The 24,799-nt window shown below is 48.9% G+C and overlaps 2 protein-coding genes across 2 annotated transcripts in view; one reads left to right on the forward strand and one right to left on the reverse strand.

The window, feature by feature from the left end:
• Nucleotides 1-9,869, forward strand: part of ppfia4 (PTPRF interacting protein alpha 4) — a 159,511-nt gene extending 149,642 nt beyond the window's left edge. The window contains exons 21-29 of the mRNA XM_052473458.1: nucleotides 62-262; nucleotides 611-673; nucleotides 3,119-3,145; nucleotides 3,474-3,649; nucleotides 3,851-3,948; nucleotides 4,732-4,907; nucleotides 7,180-7,248; nucleotides 7,387-7,573; nucleotides 8,121-9,869. Of these exons, the coding sequence (XP_052329418.1) occupies nucleotides 62-262; nucleotides 611-673; nucleotides 3,119-3,145; nucleotides 3,474-3,649; nucleotides 3,851-3,948; nucleotides 4,732-4,907; nucleotides 7,180-7,248; nucleotides 7,387-7,573; nucleotides 8,121-8,170 (1,047 nt within the window). The 3' untranslated portion in view covers nucleotides 8,171-9,869. The remainder of the gene's footprint in view (nucleotides 1-61; nucleotides 263-610; nucleotides 674-3,118; nucleotides 3,146-3,473; nucleotides 3,650-3,850; nucleotides 3,949-4,731; nucleotides 4,908-7,179; nucleotides 7,249-7,386; nucleotides 7,574-8,120) is intronic.
• An 82-nt stretch (nucleotides 9,870-9,951) lies between these two features.
• On the reverse strand, nucleotides 9,952-13,643 carry myog (myogenin). Its single transcript, XM_035796890.2, is given in 4 exon segments — nucleotides 9,952-10,991; nucleotides 11,082-11,181; nucleotides 12,908-13,221; nucleotides 13,224-13,643. Coding segments are annotated over 4 exon segments (762 nt in total). The 5' UTR covers nucleotides 13,447-13,643; the 3' UTR covers nucleotides 9,952-10,866.
• Nucleotides 13,644-24,799: the final 11,156 nt, after the last annotated feature.

Below are 24,799 nucleotides of genomic sequence, written 5' to 3' on the forward strand. Positions count from 1 at the left end.
GTGATTATGATGTTGATGGTGGTGGTGATGATGAAGATGATGCTCTCTCTCACCAATGTAGTTGTGGGTGGGGATGCCCGCCTGGTACGTGGCAGCGTGTCGTGCCAACGTGAAGAGCGGTGCCATCATGTCGGCCCTGTCGGACACAGAGATCCAGAGGGAGATTGGCATCAGTAACCCCCTGCACCGCCTCAAACTGAGACTGGCCATCCAGGAGATGGTGTCCCTCACCAGCCCCTCTGCCCCACTCACCTCTAGAACGGTACAAACACACACACACACACACACATCACACATCACACATCACACACACACACACACACACAGCCTCTTTGTACCGCTCATGGTACATACACACACACTGCCCATCACCTGTCACTTCACTGACCCTGTAATGATAGTGCTTTTGGAGTTGACAGTACTCTTCACTCTGTCCACTGTGCTGCATGGGGTGGAGCGGGAAACCTACTCTCTCAACAGTGTGCCAGATACTGCCTGCCTGACACACTCCCTCTCACTACAGACACTGTATGCGTGTGTGCGTGCTTTTCTTTGTTGTCTGTCTGTAATTGTGTGTGCGTGCTCGTGCGTGCTCTCCCTCTCTGCACAGTCCTCCGGAAATGTGTGGTTAACCCATGAAGAGATGGAGAACCTGGCTTCCTCCACTAAAGCGGTCAGTGCCATCTGTGTGACCCCCTCCCCACCACACACACACCACACACATCACACACCCACACACACTCTGCCCCGCTGTGCTACACATATGCTTGCTTCTGCAAACGCTCATCCCCAGCCTCCTACAACTACAATGCATACTGCCTCCTTGTTTGTGCCTGGGTTAGCATGTCTTTGGTGCACCATATTAGGCTCTGTTGTTTTGATGAGTTATTGTGTGTAGATTTATGCTGGTTGTCTGTTAGGTTGTGTTGTGATGAATTATGTCTCAGCATTCTGGTGTTAAAGTTGAGCCATCTCTCCATATGGCTTTCCTGTGTTCAGTACCTTGTCGGTTACATTGGTGCATGGGACTCAGATCACTCAAAAAATGTAAATCAAATTTTATTTGTCAACCTTACAGTGAAATGCTTACTTACAAGCCCTTAACCAACAATGCTGTTTTAAGAAAATATCTAAAAGAAAGTAAGGGATAAGAATAACAACTAATTCAAGAGCAGCAGTAAATAACAATAGTGGTGCTATATACAGGGGGTACCAGTACAGAGTCAATGTGTCAATGTGCGGAGGCACCAGTGTCGAGGTAATTGAAGTAATTATGTTGCCATACCAGGCAGAGATACAACCGATCAGGATGCTCTCGATGGTGCAGCTGTAAAACCTTTTCAGGATCTGAGGACCCATGCCAAATCTTTTCAGTCTCCTGAGGGGGAATAGGTTTTGTTGTGCCCTCTTCACAACTGTCTTGGTGAGCTTGGACCATGTTAGTTTGTTGGTGATGTCGACGCCAAGGAACTTGACGCTCTCAAACCTGCTCCGCTGCAGCCCTGTCGATGAGAATGGGGGCGTGCTCGGGCCTCCTTTTCCTGTGGTCCACAATCATCTCCTTTGTCTTGATCATGTTGAGGGAGAGGTTGTTGCCCTTGCACCACATGGTCAGGTCTCTGACCTCCCTATAGGCTGTCTCATCATTGTCAGTGATCAGGCCTACCACTGTTGCGTCATCTGCAATCTTAATGATGTTGGAGTCGTGCCTGGCCATGCAGTCATGAATGAACATGGAGTACAGGAGGGGACTGAGCAAGCACCCCTGGGAGGCCTCCGTGTTGAGGATCAGCATGGTGGATGTGTTGCTACCTACCCTTACTACCTGGGGGCGTCCCGTCACGAAGTCCAGGATCCAGTTGCAGAGGGAAGTGTTTAGTCCCAGGGTCCTTAGCTTATTGATGAGCTTTGAGGGCACTATGGTGTTGAACGCTGGGCTGTAGTCAATGAATAGCATTCTCACGTAGGTGTTCCTTCTGTGGGAAAGAGCAGTGTGGAGTGCAATAGAGATGGCGACATCTGTGGATCTGTGTTGGGGCAGTATGCAAATTGGAGTGGGTCTAAGGTTTCTGGGATAATGGTGTTGATGTGAGCCATAACCAGCCTTTCAAAGCACTTCATGGCTACAGACGTGAGTGCTACGGGTTGGTAGTCATTTAGGCAGGTTACCTTAGTGTTCTTGTACACAGGCACTATGGCGGTCTGCTTGAAACATGTTGGTATTACAGACTCAGACAGGGAGAGGTTAAAAATGTCAGTGAAGACACTTGCCAGTTGGTCAGCGCATGCTCGGAGTACACGTCCTGGTAATCAATCTGGACCTGCGGCCTTGTGAATGTTGACCTGTTTAAAGGTCTTACTCACATCGGTTGCGAAGAGCGTGATCACACAGTCGTCCGGTACAGCTGATGCTCTCATGCATGTTTCAGTATTACTTGCCTCGAAGAGAGCATAGAAGTTATTTAGCTTGTCTGGTAGGCTCGTGCCACTGGGAAGCTCTCGGCTGTGCTTCCCTTTGTAGTCTGTAATGGTTTGCAAGCCCTGCCACATCCGACGAGCATCGGAACCGGTGTAGTACGATTCAATCTTAGTCCTGTATTGACGCTTGATCGTTCGTCGGAGGGCATAGCGGGATTTCTTATAAGCTTATAAGCTTCCTGATTAGAGTTCCGCTCCTTGAAAGCAGCAGCTCTACCCTTTAGCTCAGTGCGGATGTTGCCTGTAATCCATGGCTTCTGGTTGGGGTATGTACGTACAGTCACTGTGGGGACGACGTCCTCGATGCACTTATTGATAAATCCAGTGACTGATGTGGTGTATTCCTCAATGTCATCGGAAGAATCCCGGAACATATTCCAGTCTGCTAGCAAAACAGTCCTGTAGTTTAGTATCTGCTTCATCTGACCACTTTTTTATAGACCGAGTCACTGGTCACTGGTGCTTCCTGCTTTAATATTTGCTTGTAAGAAGGAATCAGGAGGAGAGAGTTGTGGTCAGAGTTGCCAAATGGAGGGCGAGGGAGAGATTTGTAGAGCTCAGTGTGTGATTAGCATTAGCTAACTGTGTGCATGCGTCTAACCCAATCTGTCCTGTCTCTGCCACGCTGTCAATCACTCAGGAGAATGAGGAGGGCAGCTGGGCTCAGGTGAGAACTCCTCCCACTAACACCTGTCGTTGTTATCACAACAATTACCTGAGCCAGGGGGGTTGTCACCATGTCACAGAGAGCACAGTCTCAGACCACACACACACACACACACACACACACACACACACACACACACACACACACACACACACACACACACACACACACACACACACACACACACACACACACACACACACACACACACACACACACATACACACACGCCTACTCTTTTGGTTAATCCACGTACACAGATGAACCTCTCAATTGTATCTAATCTCAGTCAAACATACTCACTAACTGTGTCCCTCCTGACACACAGACTCTGGCATACGGGGATATGAACCATGAGTGGATCGGTAATGAGTGGCTGCCCAGCCTGGGTCTGCCTCAGTACCGCTCCTACTTCATGGAGTGTCTGGTGGACGCCCGCATGCTGGACCACCTCACCAAGAAAGACCTCCGCACACACCTCAAGATGGTTGACAGCTTCCACAGGTCAGTCACCATGGTAACCAGCCAGCCACCACGGCAACAGCAACCGTTCTTAGGAGCTGCCATGCTACACTTTCAATATCAATATAGGAAAAATAGGCATAAAAGTGATGACATATGTATTCAATTTGTGCAGTCAACAATGACATTTAACCCATAAAAATGTGGGAATACAAAATTCACAAATAATATTGTGTGTATCAGGGCCAGTCTGCAGTATGGGATTATGTGCTTGAAGAGACTCAATTACGACAGGAAAGACCTGGACCGTCGTAGAGAGGAGAGCATGCACGACATGAAAGGTAAACATCCATACTCATAGACAGGATCTCTCATTATCAATGTCATCATGTGAGATCCTGTCTCAGTGGTCTGCAGACACAGCACATTTACATTTTAGTCATTTAGCAGACACTCTTATCCAGAGTGACTTACAGTAGTGAGTTCATACATTTTCATACTGGTCCCCCGTGGGAATCAAACTAACAACCCTGGAGTTGCAAGCACCATGCACTACCAACTGAGCCACACGGGATTTAAGAGGGTTGGAGCTCTATGTATGGACAGCTGAGCCTTTTACTGCTATCTCCACACATACACACACACACACGCACATGAACACACACACACACGCGCGCGCGCGCGCGCACACGGACACACACGCACGCACGAACACACACACACACGCACACGAACACACACGTACGCACATGCACATGAACACACACACACAGAGAGCCAGCTAAAGCTTTGCTACCTTATGACCTTCAGCACTGCATATGAACTTGACTCAGCTGTCCTGTCACATCAGAAGCCCCCCTCCTCACACACACACACACACCGCCTGTTCCTCTCTGAAAAAGCTGGGTGACAGCTGTGCTTATTCAGAACAAAGGCAGTATGCCATTGACAGTACACTATTGGAGTGTGAATACTTCTGATATGATATTCTCTGTCTGTTTATTAGATGCACTGGTCTATATGCTGTGATAGTAATACACCTCTCTCTGTCTCTCTCTGTCTATCCCTCTCCCGTCTCTCTCTCCTCTCCCCCTCTTTCCATACCCCCTCTCCCCTCTCTGTAGATGCGTTAGTGTGGACCAATGAGCAGGTAGTGCACTGGGTCCAGAGTATAGGTCTGAAGGACTACAATACCAACCTGATGGAGAGTGGAGTCCACGGGGCTCTCATTGCTCTGGATGAGACCTTCGACTACAGCAGCCTGGCTCTCATATTGCAGATCCCCATGCAGAACACACAGGTACACACAGACACACACCCTTGGTCGAGGGAATAGCGCTGTGTAGGAATGACTAGGGCTGTCACAGTTAGCATATTACCGCCACACCAGTCACGAGTCATGACCCAGTCAAATTCCCTGTGACCGTTGGCATTCATTTGAGCATTCAAAACTGCTCAAATGAATGCCGCTGATGGGTAGTTTACCAAACGCTATTTGCCTGGTACTTAGTGCTCTATTGTCCATCTAATTACTCTCTAAACACTTCATGGTTAAATGTGAATAATCTGAATGATGAGGACAAATGATGATGAGAATTAGGGCTCCTGTTTGGAAATGGACACGGGAAGCCCCGGAATATACATAAATACAAGACAACCGGTCCGATCTGAGTGAGGGAAGCAGCAGAAAAGCCCATTGTTTTGCTACTTTATTAAAACAGAGCTGTAGAGAAAGCGAGAGAGAGAGAGGCACAGAGCGAGCAGCTCTAGACTATTAGGGAGCAGAGGCCGAGTGTGTGTGTGTGTGTGTGTGTGTGTGTGTGTGTGTGTGTGTGTGTGTGTGTGTGTGTGTGTGTGTGTGTGTGTGTGTGTGTGTGTGTGTGTGTGTGTGTGTGTGTGTGTGTGTGTGTGTGTGTGTGTGTGTGTGTGGGTTATTTATCATTCCATCCGATTACATAGTACCTGACTTGACTGCATCAAACCGAGAGAAACTAGGTTTATTGAGGCTAGCCATAACGTTACTGCTGTTCTCACCGTCCTACAGTTGGCCTACACATAATAGAACGGATGTCCCCAGTCAAGTCAATGATGACATAATGGGTGGACTTGTAGCCATTTTGAGTGTGTACCCATTGGAGCAAAGCAGGAAGTAAAAGAAGGATGTAAAAGCAGGAAGTATACCCATCAGTCTGTGCTTTGATTTGTTGATTCAACGCAACTGGCATTACAAAAACGACATTCCATTGCATGAGCCACATTAGTTAGTATTATTTGAATGAACATTCTGCATTACAATGGAAATGATTGCACCACCATACCAAGCAGCCTTTGCGAGTGTACCCATGAGTTTACCAGTCACATTTCTATGGTGTGGAAGCCCGCAGATGCTAAACATGTTTATGTTAAATGCGGGTCAATTACCGTGAGACCGGCAGTCATTTGCATGACAATTACCTACCGGCTGACAAAATGTCATGACTGCCACAGCCCTAGGAGTAACGCCAGCTGTCTATTTAAGTGATAATGCCAGAAAAGCTGTTGTTTGGAGGATATATTGGCACGGGAGTTCGTCTCGGGCCGGCAAACCATGTCAATAAGCCAATATATCCTCCAAACACCGGCTTCAAAAGCATTATCACTTTTATACAATGGGTTAACAACATTTTCAAACAATGATTGACATATTTTAATTAAAAACTTTATTTTGAGAACTTTTGTCATACTATTTCATCCTTCCACAAGATATAGTCCCAAAACAAATCTAGGATTGCTACCCAAGCCGGCTGGTCATTCGTTCTATTGGTTCGGTTGCCATTCTGGCTGGAAACATTCTTATCCCTTTGCTTGCTAGCTAGCCAACTACGGCTAACTTAGAGTCACGCCAATCAGTGAAGAAAAATCAACAACAGTAGTTGCATTTGTTTAAGTTGTTTTCTAGTGACATTTATTTGGATACATCCGTAACAATGAGCCAATAAGGCACGATTTCACCAGGCATAGAAAATGTGCTCTCTCGTCAGGACACTGTTGTTCAGAGGAGCTAGCCAACAACACAGCTAACACAATAACTTCAAACTGAAGCTGGGAAGACTGCAAACTAGCTGCATTTGGTTTTGTTTGACCTTTTTTAAATTGACATTTCTTTGTATATATCCATACAAATGATGCCCGCTGATTCATAACTTCGACTGGCTGAGAAACGCTGCCTGCCTTTCTCTTTCATCCCAACTCTTGACCCACCCCGACACGTTCATTACTGTGGGACAGTTGGAGATCAAATTTGAAAATTGAAACAATGTTGCAAATGTCGGAGAGACAGACACTAAGGTTTATACAAATCTCAGCTGTTGTCTAAAAGAAATGTGAGATAATGTCTAGATGCTTTTTATAGTGGAGGTCAAGTTTATAACATGCCTGGCTGGGCTGATGGAACAGAGTAAATAGGCATTGTAACACCATAGATTTAGCTGGTGATAACTTGTGGAATAGACGGGATGGATTGCACTTTTAACCAATCAGCATTCAGGTTGTATAAATGCTGTATATCTATATGCTGTGTGTGTGTGTGCCAGGCTCGGCAGGTTCTGGAGAGAGAGTTCAACAACGTCCTGGCCCTGGGCACTGACCGCAGACTGGAGGAGGTGAGTAATAAGGAAATAATGGAACCACAAGTGTTTCAGTTTTGCCGTCTTCCTGTGAAATATGGATTCTGTTTCTTTATAACCACTTTGATTGCTTTTACATGGCTGTTTGTTTGTTTACTTTCTCTCTCTGTGTAGAGTGGGGATGATAAGACGTTCCGCCGCTCTCCATCGTGGCGTAAGCGTTTCCGAGCGCGGGAGGGAGGAGGGGGAATGGGCATGATGGCGGGCTCCATGGAAACACTGCCCGCTGGGTTCCGTATGCCCTCCATGTCCATGCCCCCGTCCATGGCCCTGGTGCCCAGGAAACAGCTGCAACCAGAAGGTGTGTGTGTTTGGAAAGGGGTACTGTGAGGTCGTAGCTAATTGAATTGCAGTCGTGTGGATGTGATTTGAGTGTGTTTTGCGATTCACTGACAATGCAAGCCCTAACAATAACAGCCACAAAATGATTTCATCTTAACGCTTGATGTGTGTGAGGGCATTCATGCGTGTGTGAGTGTGTGCCGGTCTCTTTGCTTTGCCTGTCTCACTGCACGCTGTCTCCTCTCTGTCCCGCTCGGCCACGCCCACTTCTGCCACACACTGTCTAGCTCCTCCCCCGGCTCCCCAGAGACTCGACCCCTCTGCTGTACGGACGTACTCATGCTAACTCCACTCCACTTACTAACAGGAGCTAACGTTAACAGGTAAGATATCCTAGCAATGCTAACAAATGGCTAGGACCATTAGCCTATTCCTGACTGAGCAATGCTAACAAAAGGTTTAGGGAAACCTCATGCTAGTTCCACCCCAGTTGCCAACCCTCTCTCTCTCCCTCTTTCTTTCTCTCCCTCGCTTTCTCCTTCTGTCTTCCTTTGTATCTCTCTCAGTTTATTCCCATGACCTGTATGGACACATGCTTGCGGCCTTTCGAGAGTGACATGCCAAATTTGGGAGAGATCTTGACGTTAAGGGACCTGTATCCAGCGTCACCTCTCACCTTCTCCGTGGGACACGTGCAATTCGGAGGTGACCTCTGACTTTTTGACCTTTGAACTCTGAGCGTGCTCATTGCCACACTCGCTGCTGTAAAGGAGACTCGGCCCAGTTGCTATTCCCAGTAAACCCAGTACCCCCAGTAGCCTTGTTGTTGTGGTGTCGTGCTCCCGCATAGTCCTAATTCCTAATCTGTCGGTTCTAGTCCTAATTCTTTATCTGTGGGTTCTATTCCTAATTCCTACTCTGTGGGTTCTAGTCCTAATTCCCAAATCTGTGAGTACTAGTCCTAATTCCTACTCTGTGGGTTCTAGTCCTAATTCTGAATCTGTGAGTACTAGTCCTAATTCCTACTCTGTGGGTTCTAGTCCTAATTCCCGAATCTGTGAGTACTAGTCCTAATTCCTACTCTGTGGGTTCTAGTCCTAATTCCGAATCTCTGGGTTCTAGTCCTAATTCCTACTCTGTGGGTTCTAGACCTAATTGCTCATTTGTGGGTTCTAGTCTAATTTTACTCTAGCTCCTGGGTGTTTTCCACCTACACGTCGTCCCCTCGGTTATGCAAGGTATTAATCATTTATTGTCTCTCTGTAAATAAAATGGATGACATATGTTTTTTTATATAAATATATATAAATATATATATTGGAATTATATATGGAGAATATTATAATATCATTGCTGTATGAAACCCAATGCCCTGTATTCGGTGGTGACTGTTCTATTTGTGTGTTGGACCTCTGTGTGTCTTATATGCTGTCAGTGTCTGGAGTTATATGAAGGACTCACTAAGCAGGGGCCTGTTACTCTATGTGATACTAATACTATGATTCTCAGCCACAGGTTCTTGGGTCCAGACCTAAACGGTTCAGTTACCTTTCCTGCCTTTTATCCCCTACTTTCCTTCTCTCTTTTCAGAACTCCTTTCCCATTTCCTTTCCCATCTCCTTTTCTCCTTTCCTCCTGCCCTTTCCTATCTCCACTCGTTTCCTTCCTCTATTTGACACTGATGTAGCTACCATGAGTAGAGTAGGTGATCCTGTAGATATGAGAGGATACAGGATGAGCTGTGTGTGTAAATGAAAGCAATAGGCTCCAATATTTGAGACTTAAGGGAAACAGCATGTTACGAAAGCCAAACCCTAGACTAACCTCCATGGATGGATGGTGTTGTTTTTCTCTACTTCGTTTCAAATCAAACAGTAAATTGCTGCTAGGCATCAGCCAAACGAAAATCCTCACAAACAGGACACCTGACAGAGACAGTGATGATGCCATATATGGACTTTTCCCCTGCCGCCCCTTTCCTGTCCAGTTGCCATGGGGATGTGAAAGTGGCCAATGATGCTGCCCGAGCACTAGCACGTGTTGTGTGTATGACCTCCTCTCCTCCAATGAGAGAGCTCTGTCAGTGAACTAGTGAAGTGTTGGATGGGTGTATTTCTTTTTATTTTACAGCCAATGTTTTAAAGGTGTCTAAAATATGTCATGTGTTACTGTGGCAGCTACGAGTACTGTGTGTGTATTTATTCCAGGTGTGAAATGATGCTGACAAATCAAGATTTTATTATTTGGCTATTTAAAAAGTGTATTGTATTTATGACACTATAGACATAAGTAAAGCTGTTTTTTGTAAAGATAAATGTTGATGTTGTGTGTTCATTTTGAGGTGATGGTTGGCATGCAGGTATGTGCTTGCATGTGAAGACGTTAACTGCGGCCAAGTATTGAAAATGGTCTTTAATGCAAGTTTAGACATCTACAAATACAAGTTGGGACATCTACAAATACACAACAATCTTTATTATAAAACTCAAAAATAAGTTAGCAAAAAAATAGAAAATAAAATAGCAAAACCACTCTGTAGAAAACGGAACGTATTTACATCACTAGCATTCATTACCAGTTTAAATTAAGCAGATGCATTGGTCAAAACTGCCATGGTACATATTGGCCCCACAAATAATAAACTAATGTTTTTTAAGCATAACACACGCAAACAGAATGCAAGATAGATCAGGGAAAGATTTAGAAAAGGAGGAAACATATATTCTTCTGCATTAAGTCAGGACAGAAAACCATAATTCTCGTTTCTCCTTTCCAGTGGCACTTAGGGCCTCAGTTCTAACTTGAGATCCACACAGGGAACTGGATTTTTGTCCTAAAACATGCATAGATTGATGTCAGTGGGTTCTCACGTTAGGATCTGACCTGTAACCTACTGGTAGGGAGACGTGGACCACAGGGTTTGGTAGGTAGGGAATAAGGCCTCAGGCCTGGAAGAGGTGTGAGGGCTTTAGGTTAGGGCCAGGAGTTAGTCCTGGAAAAACCTCCTGGCCTATGTTGGTGTGTATGGTGTTGTGTGGTGTGTGGGTGTGTATGGTGCTGTGTGGTGTCCAAGTGCTAGCTTGCAACTAGCTGGGACACACAGGGCCTGGCCTTCTTTCCTCCCTTCATTGAAGTAGTCACTGATCTAACATGCTTGGATAGGTGGAATGTACAGTAGGTTTCGCTGCATGGCTTTCACCTATCCAGTTATATCCCATCAGTGACTACCTCCTCAGGGAAGGGAGTAAAAAAAGATGGTTTGTGATGTATTGGACCTGTTAACAGCACACATGTCTGTCTGCTGCTCTGGGTTTATTTGGGAATGTCCACAGGTACAGGGTAGGCCAGCGGAGCCCCCTCTGCTGCTGTGATGCTGTCCACGATGGACGTCAGAGAGCGCAGGTTAGTCTGCTCTGGAGAGTCTGCACTCAGGAGGTCTAGAGAGAGACATGAGAGAACGTCAAAACAGCTAACATTTTCAACAAGTTCAGGGTGCATTGCTGAAATGTAATACATTATGTGTTTACCCTCGTTGCTGTAGCTCTGGGTACAGTGGTCTGAGGTGTTGCTCCACTCTGGGCTGCTACAGCAGGTGCTGCCTGATCCCTGCTCACTCGACGACGACACCTGTTACCATGGAGACAAGGCACTGTCATTCACCCCGCTTTATGTGACACGTCACGCCCCACCCCACACAGACGATGCCAGTGACACACACATCATCTCATTCACAACTATAGACACACACTACACTACTCACAACGACGAACACACACTACTATTGATCATCTTTGTCTGTCGTAGCTAAGAAGCTGGTGTTGCCTGTCTCTTTTTCAATGATTCATCAAACAATTTCTTTTTTTAAATGGTCACTTAGCAGACACTACAGTAGTGAGTGCATACATTTTCATATTTTTTCGTACTGGTCCCCCATGGGAATCGAACCCACAATCCTGGCATTGGAAGCGCCATGCTCTACCAAGTGAAGCACACACACTACACTACCCACAACTCCACTCACTACACACACAGCTTCATCAATTACTTTATGAATAATTGATTGTACTACTGTGTCATAACACATTATCCATTACAACTGTTTCTGAAAGCTGGTAGGTTAAGATGAAACTAAATCAAGATTAGGTGAGTGCTGTGTTTGAAGTACTTATGAGGGATACAAATGATGTATGTAGCATGTCTTTAAAAAAAATAGCCATATCAGCACTCCCAAGGGAATTCACGCACGCCAGGGTGAAATGTTTCAATATACCTCAAAGTGCTGTTCTGTCTGTGTTGTTAGGGGATGGTTTTATGAGGGCTCTGTCCGCGGTACTTGTCTATGACAACTGTCAATGAATGTAAGAGCTCTGTTCTGGAACTGTTCTGTTGAAACCTTGTATTCTACGAGAGGCGAACACCATATATCAGAGTTTACACACCAGACGTAGATCTACCCTCCTACCAGACTCACACTAGCACACACAGACATATAAAAAGCCTTTACAACTAACACACCCAACCGCCACACCTGCCTTACCTAAAAGCACTGTTAATGCCTGTGGGCCTACATGTACTCAAATAACATCATTTCCAAAATGTTGGGGGCGATTATTCCCATCCATGTCATTTGCAGTCGTTTCCAAGTCTCTGGTCCCTCTTTCTTCACTCCTCATTCCCTTCATCCCTCTCCAGTCTGCCTCTCCCTCTTTCTTCACTCCTCATTCCCTTCATCCCTCTCCAGTCTGCCTCTCCCTCTTTCTTCACTCCTCATTCCCTTCATCCCTCTTTCTTCACTCCTCATTCCCTTCATCCCTCTCCAGTCTGCCTCTCCCTCTTTCTTCACTCCTCATTCCCTTCATCCCTCTCCAGTCTGCCTCTCCCTCTTTCTGCACTCCTCATTCCCTTCATCCCTCTTTCTTCACTCCTCATTCCCTTCATCCCTCTCCAGTCTGCCTCTCCCTCTTTCTTCACTCCTCATTCCCTTCATCCCTCTCCAGTCTGCCTATCCCTCTTTCTTCACTCATCATTCCCTTCATCCCTCTTTCTTCACTCCTCATTCCCTTCATCCCTCTCCAGTCTGCCTATCCCTCTTTGACGCCTCTCTCTTCTACTGTGCCATTCCCTCTCTCACTTTATTCACATCTTTTCTCTCATTTAGCCTTTTCCTCATATTCTTTCTCTTCCTCCTCAACCACTCCCATCCTCATGTATCTCTGTTAACCTCCCTCCCTCCATCCCTCTCTCCTCCCTTCTACCTTGCTGTTTCTCCCAGACCTCTACTGTAGGTTGGTGTGGTTCTTTCATCCCTCACACCGTCCATCTCTTCCTCCCTGCGTCCCTGTCTCCTACTCACCCTGGGTTGAGCAGGTCCGGTGCGGTATTGTAAGCCCTGCGTTCCCTGGTCGGTCTCCTGCTGGTTGAGGGAGGAGACGAGTGCCTGCAGCCTCTCAATGTACTGGATGGCACTCCTCAGGATCTCCACCTTGGGCAGCCTCTGGTTGGGGTTCATCAGGGTGCTCCTCTTCAGGGCCTCGAATGCCTCGTTCACCTTCTTCAGCCTCCTCTTCTCACGCATTGTGGCCGCTTTCCGTCGGTCCATGGTCACAGTCTTGCGTTTGCACAGCTTGCAGGCCCAGGGTAGGCACTGGCCGGGGCAGTGGGGCTCCGGGTGGGGGAGAGACCAGAGGGGGTTGCCTTGTCCTCCATACCTCCACCCAACCCTACCCCAACCCCCCCGGATAGACCCCCACAAAGCCCCATCATGGAACCCCCGCGCTCCTGGTAGCCCCCCTGGTCATACCCACCCGGCAGCCGGGACTGGTAGAAGTTGTCCCCCCCTTCGTAGAAGCGTTGGTCAGGGAAGAAGTAGGGGTTGGTCTCGAAAAGCTCCATACTGGTCGACGCTGAAGTTTAGGGGGCGAAGACTCTGGTTTGGTTCCTCTGGGCTCTACTGTGTGTGTTCTATAGGGGTGTTAGGTCTGAGTGTGTTGGAGAGAGTGTGTGAGTGAGCCTCTCCCACTTCTGGCCTGGGTTAGTGGAGAGAGGAAGATGTGTGGAGAACAACTGGTGTGGAGCAGCAACTGCAGGTTGGCATTTAAACCCTCTGACTGCTGCAGGATCAGAGGGTTAAATTTAGCACGAGCCCAGAGAAACCTGACACGGCGTTTAGCTGTTGCTGCACATCTAAACTTCACATCTCTGTTGGGCCCTGCTCTCCAGGGCTTCAGGAACGTGTGTATGTGTCTATGTACGTGTGTGTGTGTTTGTGTGTATATGTGTGCATAGGAAGCTATGTCTATGTACTCACTGGCGTGTGTGTGCGTGTGTGTGTGCATGTGTGCAAGGTAGAGTGTCGGCCAATGGCGTAGTAGATAATGGAATGTGATCTGGTTGCCATGGAAATTGGTCTAATTACCTCAGATCTGACCATGGGATCAAAGATGGCTGCCTTAGTGAGCTATTCCCTGCCTCACGTCCCCTCCACGACATCATACCTGAAGTCCCCTACCATACAGTCTACACACAGCTGTCACCTCCACTCTCAAATCCCCATACTTGATGACAGAAAGTATCACAGCAAGTTTTGTTGAAGTTATTAATTGAAGGAAAGTTATTTTGATTCATTCTGAAAATAAGGTATGAAGATTTTCAGTATGGATATGTTTGACTGATGTTTTATCTGCGTGAAGTTCATGGGGACATGGAGTTAAATTTCGACATGTTTTCCACATCCAATAGAGAGTCCTTAGTATTTGGCTTTAAGCCCAAGAGAATGGATAGAGACACATAACTGGACACCCCTGAGTGACTGTGGGCCAATTCTCCACTGTCGGGTACAGCCTGGTATGTGTCTTAACAGTGAGATTCACATCAGGTAAGATATTTGTGATGGCCTTGGTTGTCCTGACCCTGGACAGTGTTAGCCTAGCTGCCTGTCGCTAATCCCTCAAGACTCGTCTCAACTCATAGCTCACAGGCTAATTCTGACAGGCTTCCGTTCGGATGCACCATGGTCCTGTCTGTCCCTATCATAGCCCTGTCTGTCTCTCTCATAGCCCTGTCTGTCTCTCTCATAGCCCTGTCTGTCCCTATCATAGCCCTGTTTGTCTGTCTCACAGCCCTGTCTGTCCCTATCATAGCCCCGTATGTCTCTCTCATAGCCCTGTCTGTCTGTCTGTCTGTCTGTCTGTCTGTCTGTCTGTCTGTCTGTCTGTCTGTCTGTCTGTCTGTCTATTAGCCCTGTCTATCTGTCTCATATTCCTGTCAGTCCCTCTCATAGCCCTGTCTGTCTGTCTGTCTGTCTGTCTGTCTGTCTGTCTGTCTGTCTGTCTGTCTGCCTGCCTGCCTGCCTGCCTGCCTGCCTGCCTGCCTGCCTGCCTGCCTGCCTGCCTGCCTGCCTGCCTGCCTGTCTGTCTGTCTGTCTGTCTGTCTGTCTGTCTGTCTGTCTGTCTGTCTGTCTCATAGCCCTGTCGGTCTGTCTCATAGCCCTGTCAGTCCCTCTCATAGCCCTGACTGTCTGTCTGTCTCATAGCCCTGTCTGTCCCTATCATAGCCATGTCTGTCCCTCTCATAGCCCTGTCTGTCATAGCCCTGTCTGTCCCTATCATAGCCCTGTCTGTCTGTCTCATAGCCCTGTATAGGTTGGGTAATGGTCTGGGGCGGGGCTAGGTTGGGTAATGTTCTGGGACAGGGCTAGGTGCTAGGTTGGGTAATGTTCTGGGACAGGGCTAGGTTGGGTAGAGGTCTGGAACAGGGCTAGGTTGGGTAATGGTCTGAGACAGGGCTAGGTTGGGTAATAGTCTAGGACAGGGCTAGGTTGGGTAATGGTCTGGGACAGGGCTAGGTTGGGTAGAGGTCTGGAACAGGGCTAGGTTGGGTAATGGTCTGGGACAGGGCTAGGTTGGGTAATGGTCTAGGACAGGGCTAGGTTGGGTAATGGTCTGGGACAGGGCTAGGTTGGGTAATGGTCTGGGACAGGGCTAGGTTGGGTAATGGTCTGGGACAGGGCTAGACAGGGCTAGGTTGGGTAATGGTCTGGGGCAGGGCTAGGTTGGGTAATGATCTGGGGCAGGGCTAGGTTGGGTAGTGGTGGTCTTGGACAGGGATAGTTTGGGTAGTGGTCTGGGACAAGGCTGGGTTGGGTAGAGGTCTGGAACAGGGCTAGGTTGGGTAGTGGTCTGGGACAGGGCTAGGTTGGGTAGAGGTCTGGGACAGGGCTAGGTTGGGTAGTGGTGGTCTTGGACAGGGATAGTTTGGGTAGTGGTCTGGGACAAGGCTGGGTTGGGTAGTGGTCTGGGACAGGGCTAGGTTGGGTAGTGGTCTGGGACAGGGCTAGGTTGGGTAGTGGTCTGGGACAGGGCTAGGTTGGGTAGTGGTCTGGGACAGGGCTAGGTTGGGTAGTGGTCTGGGACAGGGCTAGGTTGGGTAGTGGTCTGAGACAGGGCTAGGTTGGGTAGTGGTCTGGGACAGGGCTAGGTTGGGTAGTGGTCTGGGACAGGGCTAGGTTGGGTAGTGGTCTGGGACAGGGCTAGGTTGGGTAGTGGTCTGGGACAGGGCTAGGTTGGGTAGTGGTCTGGGGTCTGGGACATGGATAGGTTGGGTAGTGGTGGTCTGGGACAGGGCTAGGTTGGGTAGTGGTCTGGGACATGGATAGTTTGGGTAGTGGTCTGGGACAAGGCTGGGTTGGGTAGAGGTCTGGAACAGGGCTAGGTTGGGTAGTGGTCTGGGACAGGGCTAGGTTGGGTAGTGGTCTGGGACAGGGCTAGGTTGGGTAGTGGTCTGGGACAGGGCTAGGTTGGGTAGTGGTCTGGGACAGGGCTAGGTTGGGTAGTGGTCTGGGACAGGGCTAGGTTGGGTAGAGGTCTGGAACAGGGCTAGGTTGGGTAGTGGTCTGGGACAGGGCTAGGTTGGGTAGTGGTCTGGGACAGGGCTAGGTTGGGTAGTGGTCTGGGACAGGGCTAGGTTGGGTAGTGGTCTGGGACAGGGCTAGGATGGGCAGTGGTCTGGGACAGGGCTAGGTTGGGTAGTGATCTGGGACAGGGATAGGATGGGTAGTGGTCTGGGACAGGGCAAGGTTGGGTAGTGGTCTGGGACAGGGCTAGGATGGGTAGGGGTCTGGGACAGGGCTAGGTTGGGTAGTGGTCTGGGACAGGGCTAGGTTGGGTAGTGGTCTGGGACAGGGCTAGGATGGGTAGTGGTCTGAGACAGGGCTAGGTTGGGTAATAGTCTAGGACAGGGCTAGGTTGGGTAATGGTCTGGGACAGGGCTAGGTTGGGTAGAGGTCTGGAACAGGGCTAAGTTGGGTAATGGTCTGGGACAGGGCTAGGTTGGGTAATGGTCTAGGACAGGGCTAGGTTGGGTAATGGTCTGGGACAGGGCTAGGTTGGGTAGAGGTCTGGAACAGGGCTAGGTTGGGTAATGGTCTGGGGCAGGGCTAGGTTGGGTAATGATCTGGGGCAGGGCTAGGTTGGGTAATGATCTGGGGCAGGGCTAGGTTGGGTAGTGGTCTGGGACAGGGCTAGGTTGGGTAGTGGTGGTCTTGGACAGGGATAGTTTGGGTAGTGGTCTGGGACAAGGCTGGGTTGGGTAGAGGTCTGGGACAGGGCTAGGTTGGGTAGTGGTCTGGGACAGGGCTAGGTTGGGTAGAGGTCTGGGACAGGGATAGGTTGGGTAGTGGTGGTCTTGGACAGGGATAGTTTGGGTAGTGGTCTGGGACAAGGCTGGGTTGGGTAGTGGTCTGGGACAGGGCTAGGTTGGGTAGGGTAGTGGTCTGGGACAGGGCTAGGTTGGGTAGTGGTCTGGAACAGGGCTAGGTTGGGTAGTGGTCTGGGACAGGGCTAGGTTGGGTAGTGGTCTGGGACAGGGCTAGGTTGGGTAGTGGTCTGGGACAGGGCTAGGTTGGGTAGTGGTCTGGGACAGGGCTAGGTTGGGTAGTGGTCTGGGACAGGGCTAGGTTGGGTAGTGGTCTGGGACAGGGCTAGGTTGGGTAGTGGTCTGGGACAGGGCTAGGTTGGGTAGTGGTCTGGGACAGGGCTAGGTTGGGTAGTGGTCTGGGACATGGATAGTTTGGGTAGTGGTCTGGGACAAGGCTGGGTTGGGTAGAGGTCTGGAACAGGGCTAGGTTGGGTAGTGGTCTGGGACAGGGCTAGGTTGGGTAGTGGTCTGGGACAGGGCTAGGTTGGGTAGTGGTCTGGGACAGGGCTAGGTTGGGTAGTGGTCTGGGACAGGGCAGTGGTCTGAGACAGGGCTAGGTTGGGTAGTGGTCTGGGACAGGGCTAGGTTGGGTAGTGGTCTGGGACAGGGCTAGGTTGGGTAGTGGTCTGGGACATGGATAGTTTGGGTAGTGGTCTGGGACAAGGCTGGGTTGGGTAGAGGTCTGGAACAGGGCTAGGTTGGGTAGTGGTCTGGGACAGGGCTAGGTCTTGGGTAGGTTGGGTAGTGGTCTGGGACAGGGCTAGGTTGGGTAGTGGTCTGGGACAGGGCTAGGTTGGGTAGTGGTCTGGGACAGGGCTAGGTCTGGAACAGGGCTAGGTTGGGTAGTGGTCTGGGACAGGGCTAGGTTGGGTAGTGGTCTGGGACAGGGCTAGGTTGGGTAGTGGTCTGGGACAGGGCTAGGTTGGGTAGTGGTCTGGGACAGGGCTAGGTTGGGCAGTGGTCTGGGACAGGGCTAGGTTGGGTAGTGGTCTGGGACAGGGATAGGATGGGTAGTGGTCTGGGACAGGGCAAGGTTGGGTAGTGGTCTGGGACAGGGCTAGGATGGGTAGGGGTCTGGGACAGGGCTAGGTTGGGTAGTGGTCTGGGACAGGGCTAGGTTGGGTAGTGGTCTGGGACAGGGCTAGGATGGGTAGTGGTCTGAGACAGGGCTAGGTTGGGTAATAGTCTAGGACAGGGCTAGGTTGGGTAATGGTCTATGGTCTGGGACAGGGCTAGGTTGGGTAGAGGTCTGGAACAGGGCTAGGTTGGGTAATGGTCTGGGACAGGGCTAGGTTGGGTAATGGTCTAGGACAGGGCTAGGTTGGGTAATGGTCTGGGACAGGGCTAGGTTGGGTAGAGGTCTGGAACAGGGCTAGGTTGGGTAATGGTCTAATGGTCTAGGGGCAGGGCTAGGTTGGGTAATGGTCTGGGGCAGGGCTAGGTTGGGTAATGATCTGGGGCAGGGCTAGGTTGGGTAGTGGTCTGGGACAGGGCTAGGTTGGGTAGTGGTGGTCTTGGACAGGGATAGTTTGGGTAGTGGTCTGGGACAAGGCTGGGTTGGGTAGAGGTCTGGGACAGGGCTAGGTTGGGTAGTGGTCTGGGACAGGGCTAGGTTGGGTAGTGGTCTGGGACAGGGCTAGGTTGGGTAGTGGTCTGGGACAGGGCTAGGTTGGGTAGTGGTCTGGGACAGGGCTAGGTTGGGTAGTGGTCTGGGACAGGGCTAGGTTGGGTAGTGGTCTGGGACAAGGCTGGGTTGGGTAGAGGTCTGGAACAGGGCTAGGTTGGGTAATGGTCTGGGACAGGGCTAGGTTGGGTAGAGGTCTGGAACAGGGCTAGGTTGGGTAATGGTCTGGGGCAGGGCTAGGTTGGGTAGTGGTCTGGGACAGGGCTAGGTTGGGTAGTGGTCTGGGACAGGGCTAGGTTGGGTAGTGGTGGTCTTGGGACAGGGATAGGTTTGGGTAGTGGTCTGGGACAAGGCTAGGTTGGGTAGTGGTCTGGGACAGGGCTAGGTTGGGTAGTGGTCTGGGACAGGGCTAGGTTGGGTAGTGGTCTGGGACATGGATAGTTTGGGTAGTGGTCTGGGACAAGGCTGGGTTGGGTAGAGGTCTGGAACAGGGCTAGGTTGGGTAGTGGTCTGGGACAGGGCTAGGTTGGGTAGTGGTCTGGGACAGGGCTAGGTTGGGTAGTGGTCTGGGACAGGGCTAGGTTGGGTAGTGGTTTGAGACAGGGCTAGGTTGGGTAGTGGTCTGGGACAGGGCTAGGTTGGGTAGTGGTCTGGGACAGGGCTAGGTTGGGTAGTGGTCTGGGACATGGATAGTTTGGGTAGTGGTCTGGGACAAGGCTGGGTTGGGTAGAGGTCTGGAACAGGGCTAGGTTGGGTAGTGGTCTGGGACAGGGCTAGGTTGGTAGTGGTCTGGGACAGGGCTAGTGGTCTGGGACAGGGCTAGGTTGGGTAGTGGTCTGGGACAGGGCTAGGTTGGGTAGTGGTCTGGGACAGGGCTAGGTTGGGTAGTGGTCTGGGACAGGGCTAGGTTGGGTAGTGGTCTGGAACAGGGCTAGGTTGGGTAGTGGTCTGGGACAGGGCTAGGTTGGGTAGTGGTCTGGGACAGGGCTAGGTTGGGTAGTGGTCTGGGAGGGCAGGGTCTAGGGATAGTTGGGTAGTGGTCTGGGACAGGGCTAGGTTTGGGTCTAGTGGTCTGGGACAGGGCTAGGATGGGTAGTGGTCTGGGACAGGGCTAGGTTGGGTAGTGGTCTGGGACAGGGCTAGGATGGGTAGTGGTCTGGGACAGGGCTAGGTTGGGTAGTGGTCTGGGACAGGGCTAGGTTGGGTAGTGGTCTGGGACAGGGCTAGGATGGGTAGTGGTCTGGGACAGGGCTAGGTTGGGTAGTGGTCTGGGACAGGGCTAGGATGGGTAGTGGTCTGGGACAGGGCTAGGTTGGGTAGTGGTCTGGGACAGGGCTAGGATGGGTAGTGGTCTGGGACAGGGCTAGGTTGGGTAGTGGTCTGGGACAGGGCTAGGTTGGGTAGTGGTCTGGGACAGGGCTAGGTTGGGTAGTGGTCTGGGACAGGGCTAGGTTGGGTAGTGGTCTGGGACAGGGCTAGGATGGGTAGTGGTCTGGGACAGGGCTAGGTTGGGTAGTGGTCTGGGACAGGGCTAGGTTGGGTAGTGGTCTGGGACAGGGCTAGGTTGGGTAGTGGTCTGGGACAGGGCTAGGTTGGGTAGTGGTCTGGGACAGGGCTAGGTTGGGTAGTGGTCTGGGACAGGGCTAGGTTGGGTAGTGGTCTGGGACAGGGCTAGGATGGGTAGTGGTCTGGGACAGGGCTAGGTTGGGTAGTGGTCTGGGACAGGGCTAGGTTGGGTAGTGGTCTGGGACAGGGCTAGGTTGGGTAGTGGTCTGGGACAGGGCTAGGTTGGGTAGTGGTCTGGGACAGGGCTAGGATGGGTAGTGGTCTGGGACAGGGCTAGGTTGGGTAGTGGTCTGGGACAGGGCTAGGTTGGGTAGTGGTCTGGGACAGGGCTAGGTTGGGTAGTGGTCTTTGACAGGGCTAGGTTGGGTAGTGGTCTGGGACAGGGCTAGGTTGGGCAGTGGTCTGGGACAGGCTAGAGTGTAATATTACTACAGTTGAGTGCAGGCTTGTGTGTGTGTGGGGGGCTGTCAGGTTAGCCAGTGATGGATGGTCACTGATGGTGGAAGGAGTACAAAGATGCCTGTGTGGGTCTCAGTAAGAGGGGGGCAGCAGTGTGTTAGAGTCACTCATAACCCCCCCTCCCCCAAATCTGTCCTACACATACACACTCACACACCTCCCCACCTCATTTTCAGTAGAACCTGAGAACTTGTGTGTGCCAGCCGTATACTCCCCCAACACCCCCCAGGTTGGGGAAAAGTCCCCTCTCTTTATTTAAAAGTGAAGGGGAACAGTGAGGTACAGTCACCAGGGTGTCCACAATGTTTACTTCTGGTCTGCAGTTGTTCTATATTAATGTATCTTTGGAATCCAGCACACAAGCCCTGATACTCAGTCACAGCTCTGTTTGACTGATAAGTAGTCTGAGTAGTCATCATATCCTGGTTGGACATTTTGACAGGCATTGTCACTGTTGTCAAAACAGACCTCTTCACTTTGAATATCCACAGTAAAAAATATTAAGTGTGTGTGTTTGGGTGCATGTATGTGTGTGTGGTCTGGTTATTGCCAACAGTGTTCCACTTTTCCTCAATGACAAGCAGCAGCACATTGCGGGACAGCTGAGATGGGCTGGGGGTGAAGTGTGGGGGTAAAGGGGGAGAGGAGAGGGGTAGTGTTTTAAATCGTACTCTTTATTCTAAAGCTGTAATTGTTACAATGAACAATATTCCTTCCTTCTTGTAGTGTAAATGTTATAAGTTGCTCTGGATAAGAGAGTACTGTATGTCAATAATATGACCTAGATGTAAATGTCCTTGTAGATCGTAAGGAAAAGGATGACAGAGTAGGATGAAGTTGTTCCTACACACTGATCTATGGCCAGTTAGACATTTTTCCATATGATGATTGAGATTAGGATTTGAGGAGGGGAAGCGGTTGAGGATCCAATTTGTCTCTTAGTGTAGATACCCAGAGTGTGGCTGTATGTATCCTCTCTCTGGCTCGGCACTCAACTCTTAGAAAAATATAATGGACTGCATAACCATTGCGACAGCAACAGATGCCCCCTTGTCCATCGTCAAGGAGATGGGCTGTTGCTATGGGTAACTCTACACGACAACCTGTCAGTCTACAGCTAAATGGGAGAAGGGAAAGTATGACTGTATGTCAATCACACCATCAATACATTAGCCAATCAACCGATCACACATATCACATGCCCATGGTTGTGGTAGGTTGATGTACCCATGTGTGGGGAAGGCAAAGGTGTATTAATCAATCAATCTACCTATTAGTCAATTAAAAGTAACATCAAGGACAGTACAGTATGAAGATAGGCAGACTGCTTCTCCAATAGAAATCCCCAATCACGCTTGCAGGCGATGTCATGGCGATGCTGGCTAACCCTAACCCTAACCCTAACCATTTGAGGTCAGTTTCGGTTTGTTTTTTAGAAATAATCACAGTTTTCAGTTTCGATTTGGATTACTATTATTTTTTATAGTAAATGTATTATGTGGGTTAAATGATGTAATATCACAGAAAACAATAATTGATGTTAGTGACTGCCCAGTGCTAGTAATAATTGATGTTAGTGACTGCCCAGTGCTAGTAATAATTGATGTTAGTGACTGCCCAGTGCTAGTAATAATTGATGTTAGTGACTGCCCAGTGCTAGTGATAATTGATGTTAGTGACTGCCCAGTGCTAGTAATAATTGATGTTAGTGACTGCCCAGTGCTAGTAATAATTGATGTTAGTGACTGCCCAGTGCTAGTAATAATTGATGTTAGTGACTGCCCAGTGCTAGTAATAATTGATGTTAGTGACTGCCCAGTGCTAGTAATAATTGATGTTAGTGACTGCCCAGTGCTAGTGATAATTGATGTTAGTGACTGCCCAGTGCTAGTAATAATTGATGTTAGTGACTGCCCAGTGCTAGCAATAATTGATGTTAGTGACTGCCCAGTGCTAGTGATAATTGATGTTAGTGACTGCCCAGTGCTAGTAATAATTGATGTTAGTGACTGCCCAGTGCTAGTAATAATTGATGTTAGTGACTGCCCAGTGCTAGTAATAATTGATGTTAGTGACTGCCCAGTGCTAGTAATAATTGATGTTAGTGACTGCCCAGTGCTAGTAATAATTGATGTTAGTGACTGCCCAGTGCTAGTAATAATTGATGTTAGTGACTGCCCAGTGCTAGTAATAATTGATGTTAGTGACTGCCCAGTGCTAGTGATAATTGATGTTAGTGACTGCCAAGTGCTAGTAATAATTGATGTTAGTGACTGCCCAGTGCTAGTAATAATTGATGTTAGTGACTGCCCAGTGCTAGTGATAATTGATGTTAGTGACTGCCAAGTGCTAGTAATAATTGATGTTAGTGACTGCCCAGTGCTAGTAATAATTGATGTTAGTGACTGCCCAGTGCTAGTAATAATTGATGTTAGTCACTGCCCAGTGCTAGTAATAATTACTATTTTTATTACTAGCACTTATTAGGCTCTAACCTTCATTTACATTTACATTTAAGTCATTTAGCAGACGCTCTTATCCAGAGCGACTTACAAATTGGTGCATTCACCTTATGACATCCAGTGGAACAGCCACTTTACAATAGTGCATCTAAATCTTTTAAGGGGGGTGAGAAGGATTACTTTATCCTATCCTAGGTATTCCTTAAAGAGGTGGGGTTTCAGGTGTCTCCAATGCCAATGCCATGTTTTGTGTCACATTCCACATTATAAAACTGGGGGGGACAAAAATGCAATTTTAGAATGAGGGCGGGACATGTCTGTCCTCAGTGAAAGTTGTGCCCCTGCTTTTAAGACTTCTAAATAACAACAATCAATCAATTAGATGTATTGTTGGGCAGAGATACCTAACGCTACCGCCTTCTACCCCTCTCCGTGTCTGTCTGTTGGTGTTAGTGCCAGATCTGACAGCCTACCGAATGTCGCGCAGATCCGCTTCACAAACAAACGTTTTAGATGCTGATTCCTTACTCCACCCCATAGTTACTGTTGCTACGAATAACATATGCGTGCTAGCTGTGAAAAGGGGAGAGAGGTCGGGCAAGGTGCTGAACCAAAAATAGCAATATATAGCTGCCTATGCTGAGAAGCAACAGTGTGTTCTGCTGACTGGCTAGCAACCGATTTTTACCTTAGAAATTCGCTTGATTAGTTTGTATTTATTTTACTTTTCCATTTAGAATAAAGAAGACTCAGTGGCTTCTGTCTAGTCACTATCTGAAAAGCATGTCAAGGTAATTACACCATTAGCTACACCATTTGCATGTTATGCCCATTGTTGAATAAAAAAAGTGTTAGCATTAGCTACTTCAATGTAAAAATTACTGGGGGTTCATAACTACTGTATGTAACCAACCAGAACACTAAGGTCTGCTCCATCATCATAACTACTGTATGTAACCAACCAGAACACTAAGGTCTGCTCCATCATCATAACTACTGTATGTAACCAACCAGAACACTAAGGTCTGCTCCATCATCATAACTACTGTATGTAACCAACCAGAACACTAAGGTCTGCTCCATCATCATAACTACTGTATGTAAACAACCAGAACACTAAGGTCTGCTCCATCATCATAACTACTGTATGTAAACAACCAGAACACTAAGGTCTGCTCCATCATCATAACTACTGTATGTAACCAACCAGAACACTAAGGTCTGCTCCATCATCATAACTACTGTATGTAGCCAACCAGAACACTAAGGTCTGCTCCATCATCATAACTACTGTATGTAACCAACCAGAACACTAAGGTCTGCTCCATCATCATAACTACTGTATGTAGCCAACCAGAACACTAAGGTCTGCTCCATCATCATAACTACTGTATGTAACCAACCAGAACACTAAGGTCTGCTCCATCATCATAACTACTGT

This window comes from Oncorhynchus keta, chromosome 21 (genome assembly GCF_023373465.1).
Source record: "Oncorhynchus keta strain PuntledgeMale-10-30-2019 chromosome 21, Oket_V2, whole genome shotgun sequence".
NCBI classification, from domain to species: Eukaryota; Metazoa; Chordata; class Actinopteri; order Salmoniformes; family Salmonidae; genus Oncorhynchus; species Oncorhynchus keta.